Consider the following 20,781-nt stretch of genomic DNA (forward strand, 5'->3'; position numbering starts at 1 on the left):
AAAATGCTGTTTTTTTATAATTATTTTATTATTTCCATCAAGAAGTAATACATGCATACTGTGTAATTTCATACTCCAATCAGAGTACAACTCCTACTAGTAACAGTATTCCTCTACTCCACAGGATCTTAAACCACACTCATACTCATACTTTTACATACACACCTCCCCACTCATCCACATATACCATTCATATTTTTGACACACAAACCCAAACACACACCAACACACAGTTTGACACACAAACCACCCACACACACAGAAAATGCTGTTTTCAGCTTCTCATATATAAAGACTTCCTGCCTTTCTCTGTTTTATTACATTAACTGAATATCTTTGGGTTTTGGACTGACAATACAAGACATTTAAAGATATCACCTTGGACTTTGAGAAACTGGGATGGACATTTTTTTTTTACTATTTTCTGACATTCTATAGACCAAACGTGAAATCGAGAAAATAATCAGCAGATTTATTGATAATGAAAATAATCGCTAGTTGCAGCTCTATCCCTTATGAAGGTAACACATTTTGTAAATCTAATACTGACTGAAACCTTTATTTACAACGCAGGGAAAATTCAAGTGTAACAAGTTGTAGTTACATGATAAAAGACATCACAGCTAAAATGTTATCAAAAAACCTGAACAATGCACAAACAGAGCAACATCACCATGTCTGATGTACCACGTCGCGTTAGGTGTGAGCTGTTTAGAACATTGCTTGCCTTTATCAGCTGCATCTCAGAGATCCTTCCTTCGAGTTAATCCTCTTCTAGCCGGCGATAGCAGAAAGTGATAGTGCCGATGTCGTGTTACCGGCAACATGTGTTCCCTTTCATACTACAGTAGCTTTCCAACCATTTAATGGGATTGTTGCTGTTGTTTTTTTTCTTCTCTCCACACCCCCACACACTACACAACAAACACTTTTCCTAGAAGTGGTTCGACATGTGCCCAAGGAATTTGTCTCCGCATTTCACAACAAATCAGCCTAGGTCAGGGGCTAAGATTGGCCTCCAGGAGCAGACTGTAGAAAACAGCTCCTCAGCACGACGAGAGGGGAAAGTGGATTTTCCAGCTTAAAAGCAGTATCATCTCTGCTCAAGGCATTACCCTGTGTTCCAAGAGATTAATAAAGTGAGATGCTATTGATACGGCGCCGCGGTGCTCTTGGATCAGCGCTGGCCATGTTCACTGACAGCTACTGGCTTTAAAAAAAAAAATGGCTACAGTACATGGCTTTTACATAATGGAAAACACATTCACATTTGCCATTTGTTTTGAATGCAAGATCTTGAGAAATCTAATACCGGATATAACCTTCTTGAAAAGTTCTTATTTCTGAGAAGTTGTGCAATGTTGAAATATGCAATAATCACACCTTTAAATAAAACGGACTATTAAACCGTCACGTTGTTCTGGAGGAGTTATCCAAAGCTTTTGAAGGCTCCAAAATATGACTACTTTTTGTCTCGTTAATAAAGCATCTGTGATGTTTCCTCTCTCCTCAGTCAAGATGTATTTTTCATAGCAGTCATCAAAGTGAAGAAATCCCATGTTGTACTTTGATGTGCTTAACACAGTTTTAACTCGCGCCTCATTACAGAGATAATTAATAGTTTAATTAGCACCAATTCTCACCAACTGACAGCTTCTTAGACACACAGTCGTGTGATTGGCTTGGATGTAAAATGATACGGAAAGCTCGATTTTTCAAATTTCAGCAATTGTTTTTGTTGTTTTTAAACACGTATCTCATATGTAGATTTCTTCAGCTCAGGTGTTTTGTATAATAATTGCCTACAACGTTTTTATTTCTGAAGTTCGGTTCATTTTTCCTCGTCCTGTTTCAGCCTACACAGCAGAGGTAAGAGAGTACTGCTCCTCACCAAGGGACAAAGTGCCCAAATATGGGAAATGCAAACAACTTAGGTGGGATTAATTTGAATTCTCATTACCTTGAAGCAAAGCAATCATTTTCTATGGTTGAAAAAAATATATATAAGCAAGCATTATGAATAAAAGTAATTATCATGCTTTTTTTTTTTTTTTTTTTTTTTTTGCGTGCTGTTTGCAATTAACACTTCCTGGAATCTGGATGAGCATTGGAGACGCGCGAGGAAGCTGCGAAAGAAAACGCTGCAGATCCAAAAAAGATCAAAGTAAAAGCGAGAGGAATCGAGTTTACAGATGCTGAAGAGAGCTCATCACACAATGGGCGGCGAGTGTAGGCTTGGAGAAACAGCGCGTGCCTCTTGTTCGGGCTGAGAAACAATAGCATGTCTCCCAGCATGGGTGAGGGACAACAGCAAAGCCTCTGTTTCATGTTCACCCCCCCAATCTCCCCACCCCCAAAACGTTCGCTCAACTTCCCTGTTTACAACTGCTCACAACTGTTTACAGCAGCCAAATTTCATTTTCTTCTCCCAAATCCTATCGCACATTATCCTGTACATTGCATTAGGGCCCTAATCTTTCCTTTCTCTTCCTCAGAAGAAGAAAAGAGCGCCTTCATGATTAACCCACTTTACAGCAATAAATAAACGAATCATCCAGTAATGTACACCAGATTTAATTTGAGGGGGGGGGGGTGATGAAAAAAAAGAGGCCAGAACGCTAAAATCACTGAAATGTAATGAAAAATAACACAATGCAGACACCAATGGGCGCCTTAGGAATTAATTTGAATGCTCCATCATTTTTTCTCTCTCTTGTACTCTTTGGATTGGTTTTTCCTTTCCTCCCCCCCGCCCCTCACACTCTGCTGTTGAGAAGTCTTCAAAATATACAAAGAGTATAAAAAGAAACAGGATCAGCCCGCCATTAAAAACACTACTTTTATCCAATTAACTTCAAAAAAACCCAAGTCGTTCTCCTTTTCCTCCGTGTTTGTCACATGAAGCCCATGTTGCTTTTGGTTTCCCATCGTCTTTTAGCCTCAAACCTGAAACACAGAAAAAAAAAACATTAAATGACTGAACCCTTTATGAATACATTCTAGCTGTCAACTTCAATCTCTGCGTGAGTTATCATTCACAAGTCCAGCTGATGCCGGTTTCAGTAGCTCTATCTTGACTGTACTTGAGCCCCGAGTGTCACACATGGCAGATATGATGGCAAACATAAACACGAGGACAGAGAGAGACGTCCTACCCCCAGGCTATTTGGTTCTTCCTTTTCTGCGCTGCCCTCAAAGCCTCCTCTTCCTGTTTGCGTTGCACAAAGTCACGGCAATCAGCGGCTTGAGCGATTTTCACAGCCAGCTATTTAGAGGCAGACAGAGGAGAGAGGCCCATTAGAGAATGGAAATCAGTCTGTGGCGAGAAAAAGCTTTTCTGACTGATGTGTCAGGGTGGCTTGTCGTCAGTGTCTCTGCTTCCCTGTGCTGCTGCTGCTGCCTCCTCAACACCACAGCACAACACTTACTGAGCTCAACGACACATCAATGCTGTCCTGCTACCCTACGACTGAACACATTTTACATGCAGACTGCTGAGAGCGTATAGTATGTCACAGAAAGTAAATGTCCAACAATTTACAAAAGCAGAGAAACATTTGCACATTGTGTATACCAACATCGATAAGTTAAACAGGATGCAACAAGATGAAGCAGCAGCATGTGGAAATATAAATAAAACGTAAAACAGGTGAAGAGTAATATCAGGACATTTTAGTATGTGTAATGAACATATAATGATGTACTAAGTAAGTGTATTTTTTGGCTTTGTGGTCACAGTATCTCGAAAAACTGAGAAGTTCAGTTTGTTAGCTCGTTATTCTTCAACTGCAGTTATATGACAAGCTATTCCTCTCGTTAAGACATCGGGGGGTTTATGATGTGTTCTTTTGAATTGTTATTGTTAAATTTACGTTTCCTGTTTCTGAAACTGACGTTAAAGCTGAAACAATTAGTCGCTTTCCCAAGTTAACAGAATATGCTGATGATCGATTCGTTTAGGCCATTAAGTCACTGATTCCGTCTTTGTCAAATATCAATATTTGCTGGTTTTCTTCGTATTCTTTGATAGTAAATTGAATATCTGTGGGTTTGGGACTGTTGGTCAGTCAAAACAATCAATTTAAAGACGTCACCTTGGGCTCTGGAAAAACGTAATGGGCATTTTAAGCGCCATTTTTTAGACCAAACAATTAATTTAAGGAAAATAATTGGCAGATTAATCAATAATGAAAACAACCAGTATTTGAGAAGTACTTCTTGTGTTTTTCTTGAAAAATTCAGCCCTACAAGCCGTTTATAATCTGCAACACATAACACATTGGGCAATAGTCAATGAAAAGTAAAGGTAAAGAGATACAGTATAAATGACAGGGCTCTACAATGTGTATGTGTACAGATGCCCCATAGCTTCATGAATTACAAGAGCACAGTTTTATTAAAATGATTCTAATCTATTTTGCCTTTTGTTTGAGGTGTTTTAAGAGGAAGTCATATTTTAAGCTCCTGGCTTATAGTCTCTCCTGTGCATTGTTTCCTTTTGATGAATTCTTTTTTTCTTGTTTAATGTGCAAATAAAATAAGGGAATAAATAAACAATGAGAAAAAAATGCTCCGCATTTGGCCTTTTTTTCCCCTGAGTCTCAAAAACGTTGCACTGGCATTTTTCACTGATCACCAGTGTAAAAGAGACTTTTCTTTCTGTTTGGAGTACTGCAGGCAGTCCCTGAAATGACAAGTGAAGAGAATGACCGTGACTGCAAGAGGCAAACATTCAAATCCCAGGGAAGACGTATGTATTGTGAAGCAGAATAATCCCAATAACCCCAGTCACACAGAAGCACGGGAAACAAAGAGAAAAATCCTGCCTCCTCTGTCACTCCTGAGATAGGTTTGTTATTCAAGCAAAGGAAAACTTTGATAAACAACTTGGAACAATTTCACCAAACCTTTGGGTAATTCTCTGTAATATTCAGAGTACAATCTGGGGGGGGGGGAGGAGAGTCTTAAGGTAATGAAGAAATGTGCCACCACTGCGCCACTTGAAAAAAAAAAAAAAAAAGAAGAAGAAGAAAAAAAAAAGACCTGCTGGAAAAAAAAAATGTTTCAATTATAATTAAGTGGGATAAACTTTATTAGAAAGACTGAAACTAAAATATCTCCTAATGCATGCTGGGATTAAGCAGGTCAGAGCGAGCAGGCAGGAAAAATTAAACTCTAAAGGCTTTTTATCACCACATTTCAGGAACCAAGGGTGTAAAATGTTCTAATTTGGGATACATTAAAAGCCATAAAGGTCTTTCAAAAAGATTAATGGTACTTTGCTTGGATTTAAGATAAGGGCTTCGGCTGGCTGCAAGTACTGGGCTCCGGCTGGGCCCTCAAGGCATTCAGCTATACAGTCACTGGAAGATTTGTGAAAGCGTCTGCATAACCTGAAGCGTACATACTATGACAGTTCTCCAGCGCTTTGCCATTTTATAGGTTTTTAATTCCTCAAATCATGTTTTCCCCCTCTTAAAGAGAGTTATAACGGGTGATTGCTCTTACATTTGCAGGAGATTTGCGAGCAGATAAAGTCACACCAGGGTTTCCCCTGCTCCTTGATGGGGTGGTGTGAGTGACCAATGCTTTTGAGTGTCTGCGATGCACGCAGAGATTATAAATCAGATGTTTATTTTATTGTTGGCAAATTGGAGAACAGCTCCTGCCCCACACACACACACACACACACACACACACACTCTCAGTCTGGGAGCAAACCAAATAAAACTGCATGATGCTAAATGGTTCCATTTGGAGATTTACAGACAGAGATTTTTCCTGTTTTTTTTCCTACACCAGGATTACCCACATTACCCTGATCTCCTGTGGGGTTGCATTTGCAATGCTAAAAGGTCTTGAAAACACGCCTTCCCAAACATTCCAAAAGCAAAATTAAAACCCACTTCCATGCCCCTCTTTTAAATTCACAACATAGCATTTACTATATTTAAAGCATTAAAGGTCTTTAATTCTTTTCCCTTTTTATCAGTTAAGTCAACAATCCCTGATTGTCTTTACTAGGGCTCAACATTAATGTCACCCAAGTTACCTAGGAGACAGAACAGATCAAAGAGACAAAAAAAAAAAAAAAAAAACCCTCAAATGTCTGATTAATCAAGCCTGCAAACAGCTTATTTCTTTTAGCCTGCATGCAAGTATGAAAATGAGATTCCGAGAGCAGTACATTGTGCAGATTTGTTCATTCTTATCTGAACAAAGCCAGCGGCAGCTTATTTCATGGATCACTGGCACTGTCAGCGCTGTGGCGCCGAGCAGGTGACGGCTCCTCTTTCTGTGGCAAGAACAAAATTAGCAAAAAGTCGGCACAAATTAGCCTCTCATATTTTCAGTAATATGACATTATTTTTCATTTACTTTTTTGATCCACTTTTCAGGATTTTTTTCCCCCTCCCCTTGTGTGCATCTTAGTGCCAAATCCTTTCACATCAGAGGCTGGCGAAAAATAAGAATGAAAGTACAAAGCTGGAATAAAAGCAGGAGACAGGAAAACCTCCTGCATTCTTTGTTTATGTGGCTCCTAAAAGGCAATTCTTCTCACTCCACCACATATTAATATACAATTAGTTGTCCATCACAGCCATGTTTCTGTGCCTTGTGCCTCTCTCTTGTGTGGCCTGGGCACAGCCCTGATAAAAACAAGGTTTATTCAGAGGATTAATACTCTGACCTTTGGAAGATTTGAGAGCAAAAAAAAAAATCATCATGCACAATGCTGGCATTGCAGCAGCAGCAGCAGCAGCAGCAGCAGCTTAAGGCCACTAGGAGGGTTAAGTCAATAGTACTGTTTTCTGTTCATTCATGTTTGGGTCGTCATGGAGATTCAAGTGGAGACCCAAACATGGGGCCTGAATAGAATTTAAAAAAAAAAACAACACTGCATTGCTGCTGTATAAGCCATACAGAAACCAAGTCTATCTTAATGACAGTTTCACACTCTGTTTTCATTTGTGTGTCTGTTCTATTGCATCATTTCTGAGGTGTTTGATAAATAAAAGAAGCATTAGGAAGTCTTTATGAGCAGCACAGGGCTCACAAAACACACTGTGGCAATTAAACAGCAAGTGGAAAAAGACAATAGCTCAATGAAAGATGAGAAAAATACATCTCCATGTGGATAAAGTGTTAAAGCTCCTACTAACAATAAGAAATAAATGATGGCTTTAAGGAAGAAATGGCCTTAAACCCATTCATAAATTTCCTATCCAGGAAGCCTCTTCCAATTAAAACGTGTGAGAGGTGGATTAACAAGGGCTATATGGCTTTGCCTCGCTAAATCACCTCCCCGAGCTGCTCTGCTGCATTTGACGTGTAAACGATTAATGACCAGCCTAATTCCCTTATCACACTACCTTAATGCCTAAATAATGTGGCCTTAGTCAACTTTGGAAAAGCAGGGCTATATAAGAAAGGAATGAATATCAGATGAGGCAGCTTGTGTGTTATTTCAGCATAATTTCTCCGAACTGAGGCGGAGCGGGAAGAAAAATGTGTTTCTGTCCGCAAAGCCTCAGTGTTGCAGAGATCAAGAGGTCAATCAATACCACCCATATCGCATTACAAAAGAAAGGAAGACAAAGTTTCATTCACTTAGTGAAGTAATAGACTGGAGTAGACAAACAAAAAATGCAAATCAACCAGTTCCAGGTTTTGCATAAGACAATAGATGTGATTCACACCATAACCTCAAGGGTTAAAAGAATCCTTAATCTCTAAAACGATTATCAAAATAGTTGCTGATCGCAGTGGTGGAGGAAATATCAAGATTCTTTACTTAAGTAAAAACAGCAAAACCACGCTGTGAAAAATACTCCATTACGTGCAGAAGTCCTGCATTGAAAATGTTACTTAACGAAACGTACATGAGAATTATTAGCAAAAATGTAGTAGACAAAGTACTTAAAAGTACTCAATGCATAAAAATGCCCCCTGTGAGTGTCATACTATTATATCTTGTATCTTTAGATTATTCTTCCTGAAGCAGCACTTTACTGTTGTAGTTGGTTAGGCTCATTTTTAACTATTGTATATAGGGTTTCAACTAATGATTCTCATTACTGATTAGTCTACTCATTGTTTTCTCCATTAATTGCTTAACTAAATAGTGAGAAATGCCCATTCAAATTCCCTAGAGACAAAATATGACATTTTTAAAATTGCATGTTTTGTCCAACCAATAGTCCAAATCCGTTGTTTGACAATTTAGGATATGGGAAAGGAGCAACTCCTCATATTACATTTAAGAAGCTGGAACCATGAAATGTTTGGCATCAAAATAGTTTCAGATTTATTTTCTGTCGACCGACTAATCAACTAATTGTGTCAGCTCAAATATACTACTGGGCAGTTTATATGTTGATGTATGGCATCATATGTTATAGGACCATCATATGCATACGTTTTGCATGTGAAATATTAATATGTGAAGTAACTAGTAACTAGAGCTGTAAATAAATGTAGTGGAGCAAAAAGTGGCATGAAATGAAATAATCAACTGGAACATTTCAGAGAAATGTGCACAATAAAAGTACTTCACATTTGTAGTAAAGTATGCACTTTAGTAAATGTACTTAGTTACATCCGAACACTGCTCAGTTGATTTATTAATCACGCAACTAATCATTGCAGCTCTGCTTAGGAGTTTAATGGTAACTTATATTTCTCTGAATTACTTCAACTACCTTAATACTCGACAATATAGGCGGCAACAACAAAATCACTGTTAAACAAGGACTAACATGAAAGCATTATTTCCATTGCAATGCTAAGTCCAACTATCACAGCATGCACCTCCATGTACAGTAGCTACATTCCCACACTGTTTCATGTGTTTTGTATAATCTTGCCTCCACTTTGACCAACAAAACAAAATGACAAGCAAAAAGAAAGCCACTCCAGGGAAGGCACAGTAGAACAGCCATGTCTACATTTTTCTCTATTAGTAATCTGATGCTAGATGCACATGACATGTCATCTTCAGGGAGTAGACACAAAAACTAAATCTCTAAAGTTCGCCTGCTTTGTGCACATTCCATTATCTCGCTTCTTCTGAGTACGGTAGGCTTATTAGCAAGCTTTGAACTCACACTTACAATAACATGCCATCAACAGTTTTATTAGCTAATTAGAAAAAACAGTTTAATTAATGAGTGACTGGCAATAAAATGGCAATCATGAAAAAAGAAACCGAGGGTGCTAAGCTTCCACTACCACCAATTAAGGCCTAATTACAAACAAATTATATATGTGTTTTGCTGTGGGCTTTATTTAAAAAAAAGAAGGCTTTAATTAAAAGAGAAAACATGCTAATTAATTAAACAGCACACAAATCTACATTGAAAAGTATGCTTTGTCTATCAAGTAATTAATGAAATACAATAATCCAAATGAGATTCCCAGGCATTTGATAAAAGCTTAGTACCCATTTCAAAATTAATGGGCGAAAATTTAATGTGAATCATCCAGAGATACAATAAAAGTTCATTCAGTGATAAATTGCTTATGCTGTAGGAAAAATGAACAAAGGGGAGAGTTTCCCTAAACTCTCTTTGGGGTTACCGGGGGGGTGGGGGACTGCAGGGGAGACAGTCAGCCTCCTACTTTGATGTGGGGCGGGGGAAGTCAAAATCTGATAAAGCCGCTTTCCACAAAAGCGCTGCTCATTAATTTTTTTGATTACAAACACGGGGCATGGCAGGGAGAAGGTGGTGAGAAGTAAAAAAAAAAAGGTGCTAAATAACATAAATATCATGAAACACTCTTAGTTCAGCTCTTTGTTTCAACTAAGTCACCGTGTCTCCTCCGACAAAACGCCGCGACACCTTTGTTTCACAGCATTTAGGCGAGGCTTTCCAAAGGGTAGATTTCAAGGACAGTGGGCCTTTACTTTCAGCTGCTGCTTCTATTGAAATACGAGCTGGAACATAATGAGGGATATTATAACCATCCGCAAGTTCAAACACTACAGAAACCATAAATGGCTCGAGTTAATACATATTCATTATGTTCATTATTGTATATTAAGTGATCTAACTATTAGGAGGGAGCACTTCTCAAACAGTTTAAACTGATCAGGTTAATCATGCTCAAAACAGGGTCTAAAGAGAGGTCATCCAGAGTACAGGAAGCCACTGGTCAAAAATGAGGCTAGATTAGGGTTGTTGACCCAGAGGCTTTCAGGCATCAGTTAACAATCCAACACAACACAGGCACTGAAAGACCAGTAATACTATGCACAACTCAACACAAACGCGTATGATTTTATACTATAATATACCATTTATTCACTATTTTGTTTTGCGAACAATGCCCAAAACAAGAAAGACAAAAAAGCATCAGAAAGTGTCTCTGCCTTTTACACTTTGTCTCTCTTCTCTGACAAGAGCATTATTGGGTTTCTTAGAAATGATGATTGAAATTGTCAAGACTTCTCACAACAAAGTTTTCGATTCATGTAAGATGTTGCTGTGCTGAAGCAATATAATATATAATAAGCCAGACATCTTAAACATGTTTCTCTGAGGAAGGTGCTTTTGACATGTATGCAGTATGTGTGCAAAAACATTTACAGTGAGTGCATGTAATCATATCCAGAGCGGTATGCTGAAAAGTGGCGTTTTGACCGCACTTCGGACAAGAGTGGAGCATTGGCCACAGTCTGTTAACTTTATTGTCCTTCAGTGTGTTCTTTTACCTCAATAGTGAACACATCTCTACTACAGTAGAAAAAGAGGTAAACCGTTTCATTCATAACACTACTGGAAACTACTGGGCTGGATAGGAAAGGTCAGTGAACCTGATGAGACCTGAACTGGATTACCAACCCATTCTCACTCCCAACTTGTCAAATATGGCAGTTTGGTCAGTGTCCCTTAGCGTCTGATACCGATGCACAAGGCACCTTTTAGCTTCTTTATCAGATGCACCGAGCTTTCAAGTGCGCAAAGGCGTAGTATGAAGAGCGACAAAATCCCTGTAAGCGGTGGGGATGGGTCATACAAACACTTCTGGTCGTGTCCCGTGTGAAACCAAAAGTCAACGTTGACTTATTGTAACCTACGTAATTAACATACTTAACAAACGTCACGTACATAAGTTACGTAACCAGCCTACTTTATTTTTTTAATTACTTTATTTGAACCCAAACCACATTATTTTCCTAAACCTAACCAAGTAGTAGGGCTGAACGATTAATTGCATTTTCGATAATATCGCGATATGTTAAAACGCGATTTCCTAATCGCAAAGGCTGCGATTTGATCACATGACTCACGAGAGCAATCAGTCTGTACTCCGTAGAGAAAGCATCAACTAGCATGCTAACGCTACACTGTACCTTGAGCTGATTTCTGTCATTCAAACAACTCTGAGTTGTAGTTTAAAACTTTTACAGCCATTTTAATAAAATGAAGGGTTTTATTCGGGCTTGAGTCTATACATGCAGTTAATGGATACAGGCACACAGAACTCAAGGCTCGGTTGGCAACGATTAGCTCTGATTAGCGGTTAGCTCCGTTATAAAGATATGAGTGGAGGAGCTGTCACTGAGAGGGGTAACAACCAGACTGATAAATGACGTTCGGGGAGCTTTCACAACAGCGTGGCCGCGGTGTTTCAACAGTTTTATTAGTACAGTTAATCCCACGGTAAGAACACCAGCAACTAGCTAACGCAACGATAGCCTCTCTGAACAAATGCACACGGCAGCAACTTCATGAGGGGGAGGGGCTGGAGGCAGATCCTCTCAACACTGTAAAAAATTACGTGTGTGTGTGTGTGTGTACTATATTTTTACTTATTTAACAGTCTAGTGTGTAATTGTGTGTTCATACTATACATTATTATATTATTCTTTGTTGAAGACAAAGAGCTTAAAAAAATAATCAAATCGAAATCGCAATATTTGGGGAAAAAATCGCAATTAGATTATTTTCAAAAATCGTTCAGCCCTACCAAGTAGTTTTGTTTCCTAACCCAACCCTGCACGTTGGAAAAATGACACCAAAGGGTTACCCAGAGCGTTATAAACCTAACGCCAAGGGGTCCTGTCCAAGCGGCCGTATGTGACTAGTTGGGACTAAGAATGTGTTGGGATTACAGCCAGTGACTGTGTTATTAGATGGAAATGGTAGCCAGTGAATCAAGGCTCTATGAAGAAACTATGAGGTCACCTTATTGCAGTACACATCCACTAGATTGTAATACATTTGATCATCATTTGAGTTAATAATAGAGGTGTGAATCTTCACTGATCTCCCGATTCGATTACGATTATCATGTCAGCGATTCGATATCGATAAAGCCATATAGGATATTTAATTCATAGCTTTTCAAGCTTCAAAAACAAAACATTCTACAGTGCTCTAATACTAAATAAATTGGATACATAAAACTACAGCACTGACCACATGGCACTTCCTGAATGTGCAAAACATAACATAATATGTAAACAGAAATGTTGTTTGGCCTACATTAAATTGTATTGTATGTTGCATTATCGATGCAGCATCGTCCATGTCCACGATTTGATGCATCGATTATTTGATTAATTTCAACACCTTTAGTTAATAATCTGAGAGAGGGCCCATTTCTAACTGACTGCTGTGAGAGGGACTGCACCAGCACGGTGGAAAATGTGTAACTTTACAGCTCCAACTAGATAAGACACGGCGATCCTTACATTATAAAACTGTCTGAAAAGTTGAACACCAGGTATGTCTGAATTATTCTGATCCTTGATAGCACCTAGCTGTTTTGCACTGCATAGACTGAAAATAAAAGCTGCCTTTTAGAACACATTTCTCTATATGCCATCTGCAAGCCTGCTTCTTTCCTGTTGATTCAGGAGGGGCCAGCAGCCATGCAACTATTTTTATTTTTCATATTCTTTAGCTCCTGGAAGTAATGAAATGGACTTGACACCCCCTATTGTTACAGACTAAAAGAGTTTCTGTTTTGAAGTGGTAATGCCACTTTAATAGCTGTGATGAGTGCTATGGGGAAACTGTAAGCTCTAACATGGCGTGACAGTCTTTTGTGGTGAAATATGCCCACTTACTATATATAAAGTACAGCTCCTGACAATTTCAAAAGACCTCAGTGGCTCTGTTATAGAAAGAGAAAAAAGAATGAGGGAGTAATTATTTGTTGCAAGGATTATGTTGTATGAAATACTACAATGAGAGGGTTAATTTGCGTAACAAAGAAAGTACTGTGCAAAGTACAGTAGCAGTCATCTTGATTTAGGGTACAGCACTGAATGAAGACCAGAAAATCACATTGTTCTGATTGACTTTCAAAAGACAGAAAATCATTTCCTTTGAAGCAATGATTTTGAGGCTATTAGGTGCGATAACCTAGCACTTTGTTGGTTTAAATCAAACCTAAGTAATCATATTCAACATGTATATGCATGTATGAATGGAACCTTATCCGATCTAGGAGTGGTCACGTATGGAGTTCCACAAAGATCAATCCTAGGACTTTTACTCTTCCTAATATGTGTAGGCCTAAACGATATTAAATCTGAAGTTGATAGTGACTGTTTTCTCTATGCTGACGACTAGGCTTTTCTAGTTCAAATGTTGTAATGTAATTCTATGCTTTGGGAAATTGTCCTGAAGTCTAATGCCTGTCTAAAATAAGTTTCAATACGTTTTTTTTTACATTAGTTGCAAGATATGCTGTGATAGAATCAACAATTCACTGTCTTTCTAAGGAACAACATACTTGCTTACAGACAAAATAAGTACAATGTACAAAATAAGATGATACAGTACATTACATTTTTGACTACAATAAAATAACGATTTAAGTATAGGACATTTTAAAGCATTAAATGGTTAAACATTGCCATTAGAGTTAAGAATTAAATAGCAAGTCATGTATTGTATATATTCCTAAATGGCCTGGTGCCAGACTATTTACATGTGTTTGGGCATACTAGAGAGCAGCATATGTACAGTATATTACTTGGTATAATCAAAATTCAGCCAAAATGTATAGATATGGTTCTACTGGATCTAAATCCTAAACAGTTTAACAGTTAACCAGAGCTACCCAGAACCTACTGCAGCTTTACAAAACAGCCGTAAAACTTTTTTTAAGGAAATAGAAAGACGAGATTATGTACTTATGTCTTGTGTACGTACTGAACCAAAACATTACAAATTTTCCTGAAGGTCATACTACACTTAAGATGACATCGGATGCCCCACTGTGCTTTGTAGTCCTGATGAGTTATCAGCTTTCTGCACTGGCTCATTAACAAGGAATAGCTGCAAAATCAATCTGTCAAATATGAGCTGCTGGATGCTTCAAGCCTCCTGTCAGGCTGTGAGCCGTTTATACCATATGTGTCAGTCACTCCGTGTAATGCTAATTACTGAATTAATTAGCCCATATGCAACTTGCAGCTGTGTAAAATAATGTGCAGTAATCAAAGGATGGCAACCCCAGTCGTCTTAATTTGAGGACTTTCACTTTTTGATCTAGTGAACTACTAGGACGACTACTTTAGAGGCGAGAAGGTTTTTACATTTTACATTTTGTGTCTCCTAAGGCTTGTGAAAAGACATCTAAACGGGCTGAGAAGGATCAACAGACATCTTCAAGAGAAAAGAAACCCTATCTGCATAGTTTAAAGGAATACATTAGGGAGCTTTGTCTAAGCAATGTAGACAATATTTTGTTACCTAAAAGGGGATGTGATTTCTTAACGCTATCTTCGGGGGCGTTATTACTTTTACATAGAAGCGAAGCATGTCTTTATGAATTCATCTAAAACAAAGACTCACAGCCTTGGGAAATATTTAAAAACTATAATAGTAATGAGAATAAAAAAACCTCAACCTGCAATATCCGAGTAGCACGTCTCAGAAGTTTGACAGATGAAAGAACACACATCTCAGAATTTGTAAGGAGCCTTCAAAACTGTTTTTTTTTAACCAATTTTTTTAATGTTCAGATTAAAAAAGAAGAAAGTGGAGCAAATTAAAATCATTAATTGATTTGAGGGAGCTCAAAACAGCAGAAACAAACATTTTCGTCTTATAAAAGGGGGGATTCTGACAGCAAGCTCTCTATCTTCCTCCCATTTCCCTTTGCTTAGAGGAGATAAGTGGGAAACCGTTAGATTGAGGATGAAAATACACTGAAACACTGTCATCCAACATGTACCAGCGTTTTCTTAACAAAACAATGCCTAGAGGGACAAACAGGCCTCTTTAGTTCTTCACAGCTGTCGGAATGCTTTTGCATTTTTTGCAAAGAAAACCTGTTCCTATTCTTCCAGTGAAAAGCCTGCCACAATCATGTCTTGGTGTTATGACCGTAAACAAATTAAACATCTAAGCCATTCCGTACCAAATGAGCCACTCAATTATAACCTTGAAATTGATTCTGGCCACAGCGGGGATTATTGATCCTCTAAATGTTTGTCACAGCGTATCCTGTCAAAAGTGAACAGGAGTGCTGTAAACAAACATCGGTCTTAATGCTATCTGCATTACAAGCTGCATCGTTTAAGATATAATATAATAATTTCTAACGGATTCAGAATCCTTCAAACTTTTTGCCTTTTAGCTGCCACTTCTCTTCATACTCCCCATGTGTTCGGCAATGCCTTTCTTTGTATTCAAAAGTGAAGGATAAAGAAATTTACGTCTCCTACGTTTTGGGGATTTCAAAATAGTCAATTGACTCCACTCCCATGAAATGAAGTTATCGCTGCTAAACAATGAGCTGTGAATGCCAGAATGCTGTCACGTCCCATCACGCTTCTGGCAAGATGCGAGGCAGGTGCCAGGGAGGCGAGAACCTCGGCTCAGGCTAAAACCAATCCACCAGCGCTCTAAGAGGCTTTCTGAAAGCACAGCGCAGGTGCCACTCACAAGAGCTTTCATTTAACTTCCCCATATTTGACCACTCTCCTAGCAGTTAAGATGGGAGTATAAGGGCTCTGATACTGCACACTAATGTCCATTACACACTGGAGATACCGGGGCCACTCATGTAATGCCAATTCAATGAATAGTACAACTGCTTTTTTTTTTCTTCATTTTTAAACATAGACCCTTGTTGTTAGAGACAACTTATTTATTCAAAAGGGTGAGGTTTATAAGATTTACTAACATCATTAAAAAAAATGGCAGGAATGAAATCTCATGCAAACACACGATCTGTTCTTCAGTTTTGTGATTTCTTGCAGAATATTATCTTTTTGGGTGACACATCTAGTCTGGTGTCAGAAATATCTGGTTCTTTGATTAAAAAAAACTAAATAAATAAGATATAAAGTGTTAGTTGGTTAGCTTTTGAGGTTTTGTTAGACAGATTTTGTTAAGCCAGACTAGCTATGTCTTTATGCTAAACTAAGCTAACTGGCTGCTGCCTCTAGCTTTATATTCAGCGTACAGACATAAGAGTGGTTATTTATTTTCTCATCTCTCTGCCAGAAAGTGAAAAAGCATATTTCCCAAAATGCTGAACTATTCCTTTAAATGAATTCACTTTTTGATTCTTGGTCAATTTTGGCTTCTCTATAGCATCAGCGACACAGGCTTATTGGTATTGTAGTATTTAGAACTGTCTACCATGCTAAACTAGGAGCATTACACTATATGGGAGACTCCTAGGTTTCCATGTTGAGAAATATTTTCTAAACCAGGAGTCCCGCCTACGTTGCAACTCTATTGCAATCCAGAACCGACAATGAAATCTGAGCCTACAGTGTCATACATGTTTGTGTTGCTATTATTAAAAAATGAAAAAGCTTATGGGATGCTGTAAGCAACATGCATCATGAAACAAAGAAGTTTTACTTTGATGCTCAAAAATACAGCAGTTTCCCCAGTGGAGAAGTACCATCGCAGCTGTATGTCTTTTTAACCACAATTATGTGTGTGTGTGTGGGCTACATTTTATGCTAAATTAGTTTCGAACCACTTGATCCTTGATGCCTGCCAAGGCGGTTAGTTACAAAACTTCAGGCACTGCATTTAGAGACATGTACACTTCAAAGGTATGAAACTCTTACCTGGAGAATGATTTAACAGTTGGCTTGAAAGCAATGTACCCTTCATTAAAAAGCAGAGCCAAAAGTCCTTTAGACACTGCAGCACTTCAAAACTAAGGGGAGGGCTTTCCATTAACTCAATGGAAAAGGGCTGCAGGACTGAATGGTGGGTGTCTGCGTGTGTTTTTGTTCCTCTATGTCTTTCCAGCAGAAATGGCCACGGATCCATTAGCCTGATTTGTCACAGTGGGAGCACCCCAAAGATCTCTTATCAGCACAACGTACCTCTCGAGTGGCGAGTCTGTCGCTCATCTCCTCCGCTTTTGCAATGTCCCCTTCAGCTATGGCCCTCTCTATGCTCTTTTCTAGGCCGGACTGCAGAAGAGGGAAAAAAAAAATTTTTTTGAAGAAAAAAAAAAAAAATCAAAGAGTAACTTCAAAAGTCCCCAGGGCCTTATTTTTAATATGATTGCCATTACTACAAATATGTAGATTTCCCTTCACAAATGAAAACCTTTTTGATTGGATATTAGTGGGGAAATCTTAGAAATGCTACAGGAGATTACCAAACATAAATGTGACTCTTTAATTACACATTTCCATTACAGGCCTAAGCAGAAGGGGGTGCAGAGAGGCCCCCGGTTACTGATGGCAAGGCAGTTCTGCTGTGATGAGCCTATCTGAGGAAGCGGAGCACCAGATTTCTTCAGCGCCCAAAAATGTCATCATGCAAAAAGAAATACACTGGAAAGAGGCTGCAATTCTTAATGTGTCTCCTCTGATGTATTGTTTGAGAACTTTGACTCAACTGTAAAAGTACACCGATGATACCATCAGGCTTAAAAACGCAGAAGTAGTATCACAATTTGCTCTGTTAGTTGCTTGGTCTTGATTTTGCTTTATATAGTTTATTATTCTGCATATAAACTGGAGCTGACACTGATACAACCTGACTTGTGATCTCAATTATCATCTATTGTATCTATTGTACTAACAAAACTATAACTGACGGACCATCAGCCTTGAAACGTGTTTTAAAGGTCACTAAAGAAATGCTGTTTGCAGATGAATTAATGACATCTGGCTGCTATGACAGCTTTTCTTCAACAAAAAAAATGATATATTAATTACAAGGAACTGCATTTGAGGGATAAAGGAGCCCCTCATTATGTTGATGTGACAAGTTCTGTTTCATTCAGCTGGTTAATCATTTCTTTTATCCTTTCATAGTTGCCCTATTCAAAATTAGGCTAAAAATCAGCAAAAACTCAATTTTATGCTTCTCGGAGATAAATTAAGCACAAAATACTCCAAAATAATCATTAAAAGGATTTCAAATTGAAATGAGAACAGTTGCCATTCACTGGGTCAGCTATAATGTTCATCGTGCTTGCAAATATTTTTGCTTCATTGGCAATTTGCAAGCCTTTGCATAAAATGTTCATTCATCTTTTAAGTGCAGAAATGTATCCGAATGAAAGAAAGTTATAATTTCTTTCAATGATGAATTCCTCAGCAGTGGTACATGCCCATTTATTATCTAACCATTCATTTAAATGTTCTAGCTGCAGTCACAGAGGCTGTATCAGGTGCTCTAACCCTCTCTTCTTTTGTCAGGCAAAATTCAGATTTTCATTAGGTTTCTTACGGAGGAAAAACCTACATTTCACTTCAATCTCAAGCACACAAGAAGGAGATTCATCCTAATCTTATCACTAAATGTAGCTAAACATAATCCTTAATATTCATCTCAGTGTCAGGGTGAGTTAGCGTAAGGATTCTTCTAATCCATATGTCATATCATATAAAACAATGAGAGGATACAGTGGCACGGAAACACAAAAGATGGGAAGGTGTTACTAACAGCTACGACTGACACAGTATTAAACCTCAGCAGATAAGTTGGAAGGCAGGAGTCTTTGTTACCTGCGGTGGGGGTTTGGAACATGCAGGGGGATGAAATCGATCATTTACACCAAAATGCTGCTTAAGCTCATCCCAGTGCTTCTCCCGATCCTCCTGACGCTCTCTGCTGACAGAGAAAATATGTGTTAATGTTCATTACATGTAGCGCAGCACTGTGATAAGGCAAACTACTACTGTCCATCCTACTCTATTTCCATCGCTATGCTGAAATCAGATCCATATGTCTAGATGAGTGTCTATCACACAGCATGGTAACACTGTTGGCACATTCTGCCTCATCAGCATTCCCTCAACACAACTGTATGATGCTACACTGGTTGATGCTCAGAACTTGCTGACATATATGTATAATTTGTAATAATTTGCTGACTTAGCAAATAACTGCTTGACTATAAATTATCTCTGATTCTTGCATCTTTACTAGAAATCACATATACTGCCATTTTCTAAAGCATACCATATTTTTTTAATTTTAGCCATTGGATTATTCCTGTCAATTAGTTGTTAGAATCAGCTTCGCAGTAAACGTACTTGTTTGTGTTAGATCGTCCAATGTCCATTACATGTCTGCTTGTATTTCTGTTAAATAATGTTATCATTGCATGATAAAGTGCTGGTCAACATCTAAGATTTGGCTGCATTCACATACTTCACGCTACACATTTGCCACAGTTGCATAAGAAGAACTACCTGAATCTTCTGTTCAATTCATTTCTCTGGTTGGACATCATAATTTAGTACCTTGTCTCTATGGGTTCCTCACTCTCTGTTCCTGTTGATTGACATAAGAGACACAGGTAAAAAGGTTTGTAAGATACTTTGATACAAATTAGCATCAGCTATACAGAAGTCTTCAACTATAGGTGGGCCAATAAAGATGCTCTGATACAGTATTAAGAGGGTGGCCTAAAAGGTAATATGGGTGAGACGAGAGCGTTATTATTATTATTACGTATTTTGCTCTCCTTTTTTCATAAAGACATTCAAATAATTTTGCCCACTGGACTAGGCAGAATACATACTAACAGAGGCAACCATTGTGGCTCAACATCAACAAGCATTACATTTTCATTATATTATTACGGACACCTTTCTTGAGTCGTCGTCTTTTTCTTCTTCTGGGGACCTTCACTGTCTTCATTTCGTCCTTCTTTTTCCGTAGATCCTGGAATTTCTTAAAAACACACACACAAACTGAATTCACAGGGCACCACAACCCTTTATTTACCTCTGCTGTACACATATATATTTTTTTTAAACCTTTTATTTCCATTAAATTGTAAATGTATTGCAACTGTTATTGTAAACGTGTTTTCTTTAAGAATTAGCACTTAAGACAACAATACCACAGGTACAAAACAGCTGGCTTGTATTTCACAGAATGAACGCTAACCAAGTCAACATACTTGCCACATTTCCTGTGATATACCAGGCATACTGCATGTCAGGGAATCACTGTCTGCATCACTGCCAGTGTGAGTCGACTGTGCCTCCACAACTGAGCCTGTGTTTTCCCCGGCGGAGCTCAACCTTTCAGCAGAGATCTCGCAATTCTCAACCTCCCTTTTCTCCTCAACATCATCCTCTTCGTCATCTGGACTGAGGTCGCCTTCGGTTAAACCTTTGGGCAAGAGTCCACTGTACATTCTGAGTCAGTATTTTACGGTCAGATTATACGGTAATATATCATTTAGTGAGACAAAAAACGGTCAGAAATGGGTAAATTATAGAGTTTGACAGCAGCTGTTGGAGCAGGTTCTCATTTCCGGGTAAACATTGTGACGTTTCCAATGAGAGAACACCGATTGGCTGATAGCTAG

The 20,781-nt window shown here is 38.4% G+C and overlaps 1 protein-coding gene across 7 annotated transcripts; it reads right to left on the bottom strand.

Moving 5' to 3' along the window:
- Positions 1–1,344: 1,344 nt before the first annotated feature.
- On the bottom strand, positions 1,345–20,760 carry fam204a (family with sequence similarity 204 member A). 7 transcript variants are annotated; one of them, XM_035992517.1, is made up of 7 exons: positions 20,368–20,760; positions 20,051–20,126; positions 19,703–19,733; positions 18,962–19,064; positions 17,321–17,410; positions 3,156–3,265; positions 1,345–2,946 (listed from the first exon to the last, which is right to left on the bottom strand). In XM_035992517.1, the coding sequence occupies exons 1-7, from the start codon at positions 20,605–20,607 to the stop codon at positions 2,895–2,897; spliced, it is 702 nt and encodes a 233-aa protein (XP_035848410.1). In that variant the 5' UTR covers positions 20,608–20,760; the 3' UTR covers positions 1,345–2,894. The 7 variants fall into 7 exon arrangements, with proteins under 7 accessions (XP_035848410.1, XP_031140115.1, XP_031140114.1 ...); XM_031284255.2 differs by having other exon boundaries at positions 18,962–19,067; XM_031284254.2 differs by having other exon boundaries at positions 18,962–19,067; positions 19,703–19,736.
- Between the last annotated feature and the right edge of the window lie 21 nt (positions 20,761–20,781).

The sequence above is a fragment of the Sander lucioperca genome, chromosome 15 (genome assembly GCF_008315115.2).
Source record: "Sander lucioperca isolate FBNREF2018 chromosome 15, SLUC_FBN_1.2, whole genome shotgun sequence".
NCBI lineage: Eukaryota > Metazoa > Chordata > Actinopteri > Perciformes > Percidae > Sander > Sander lucioperca.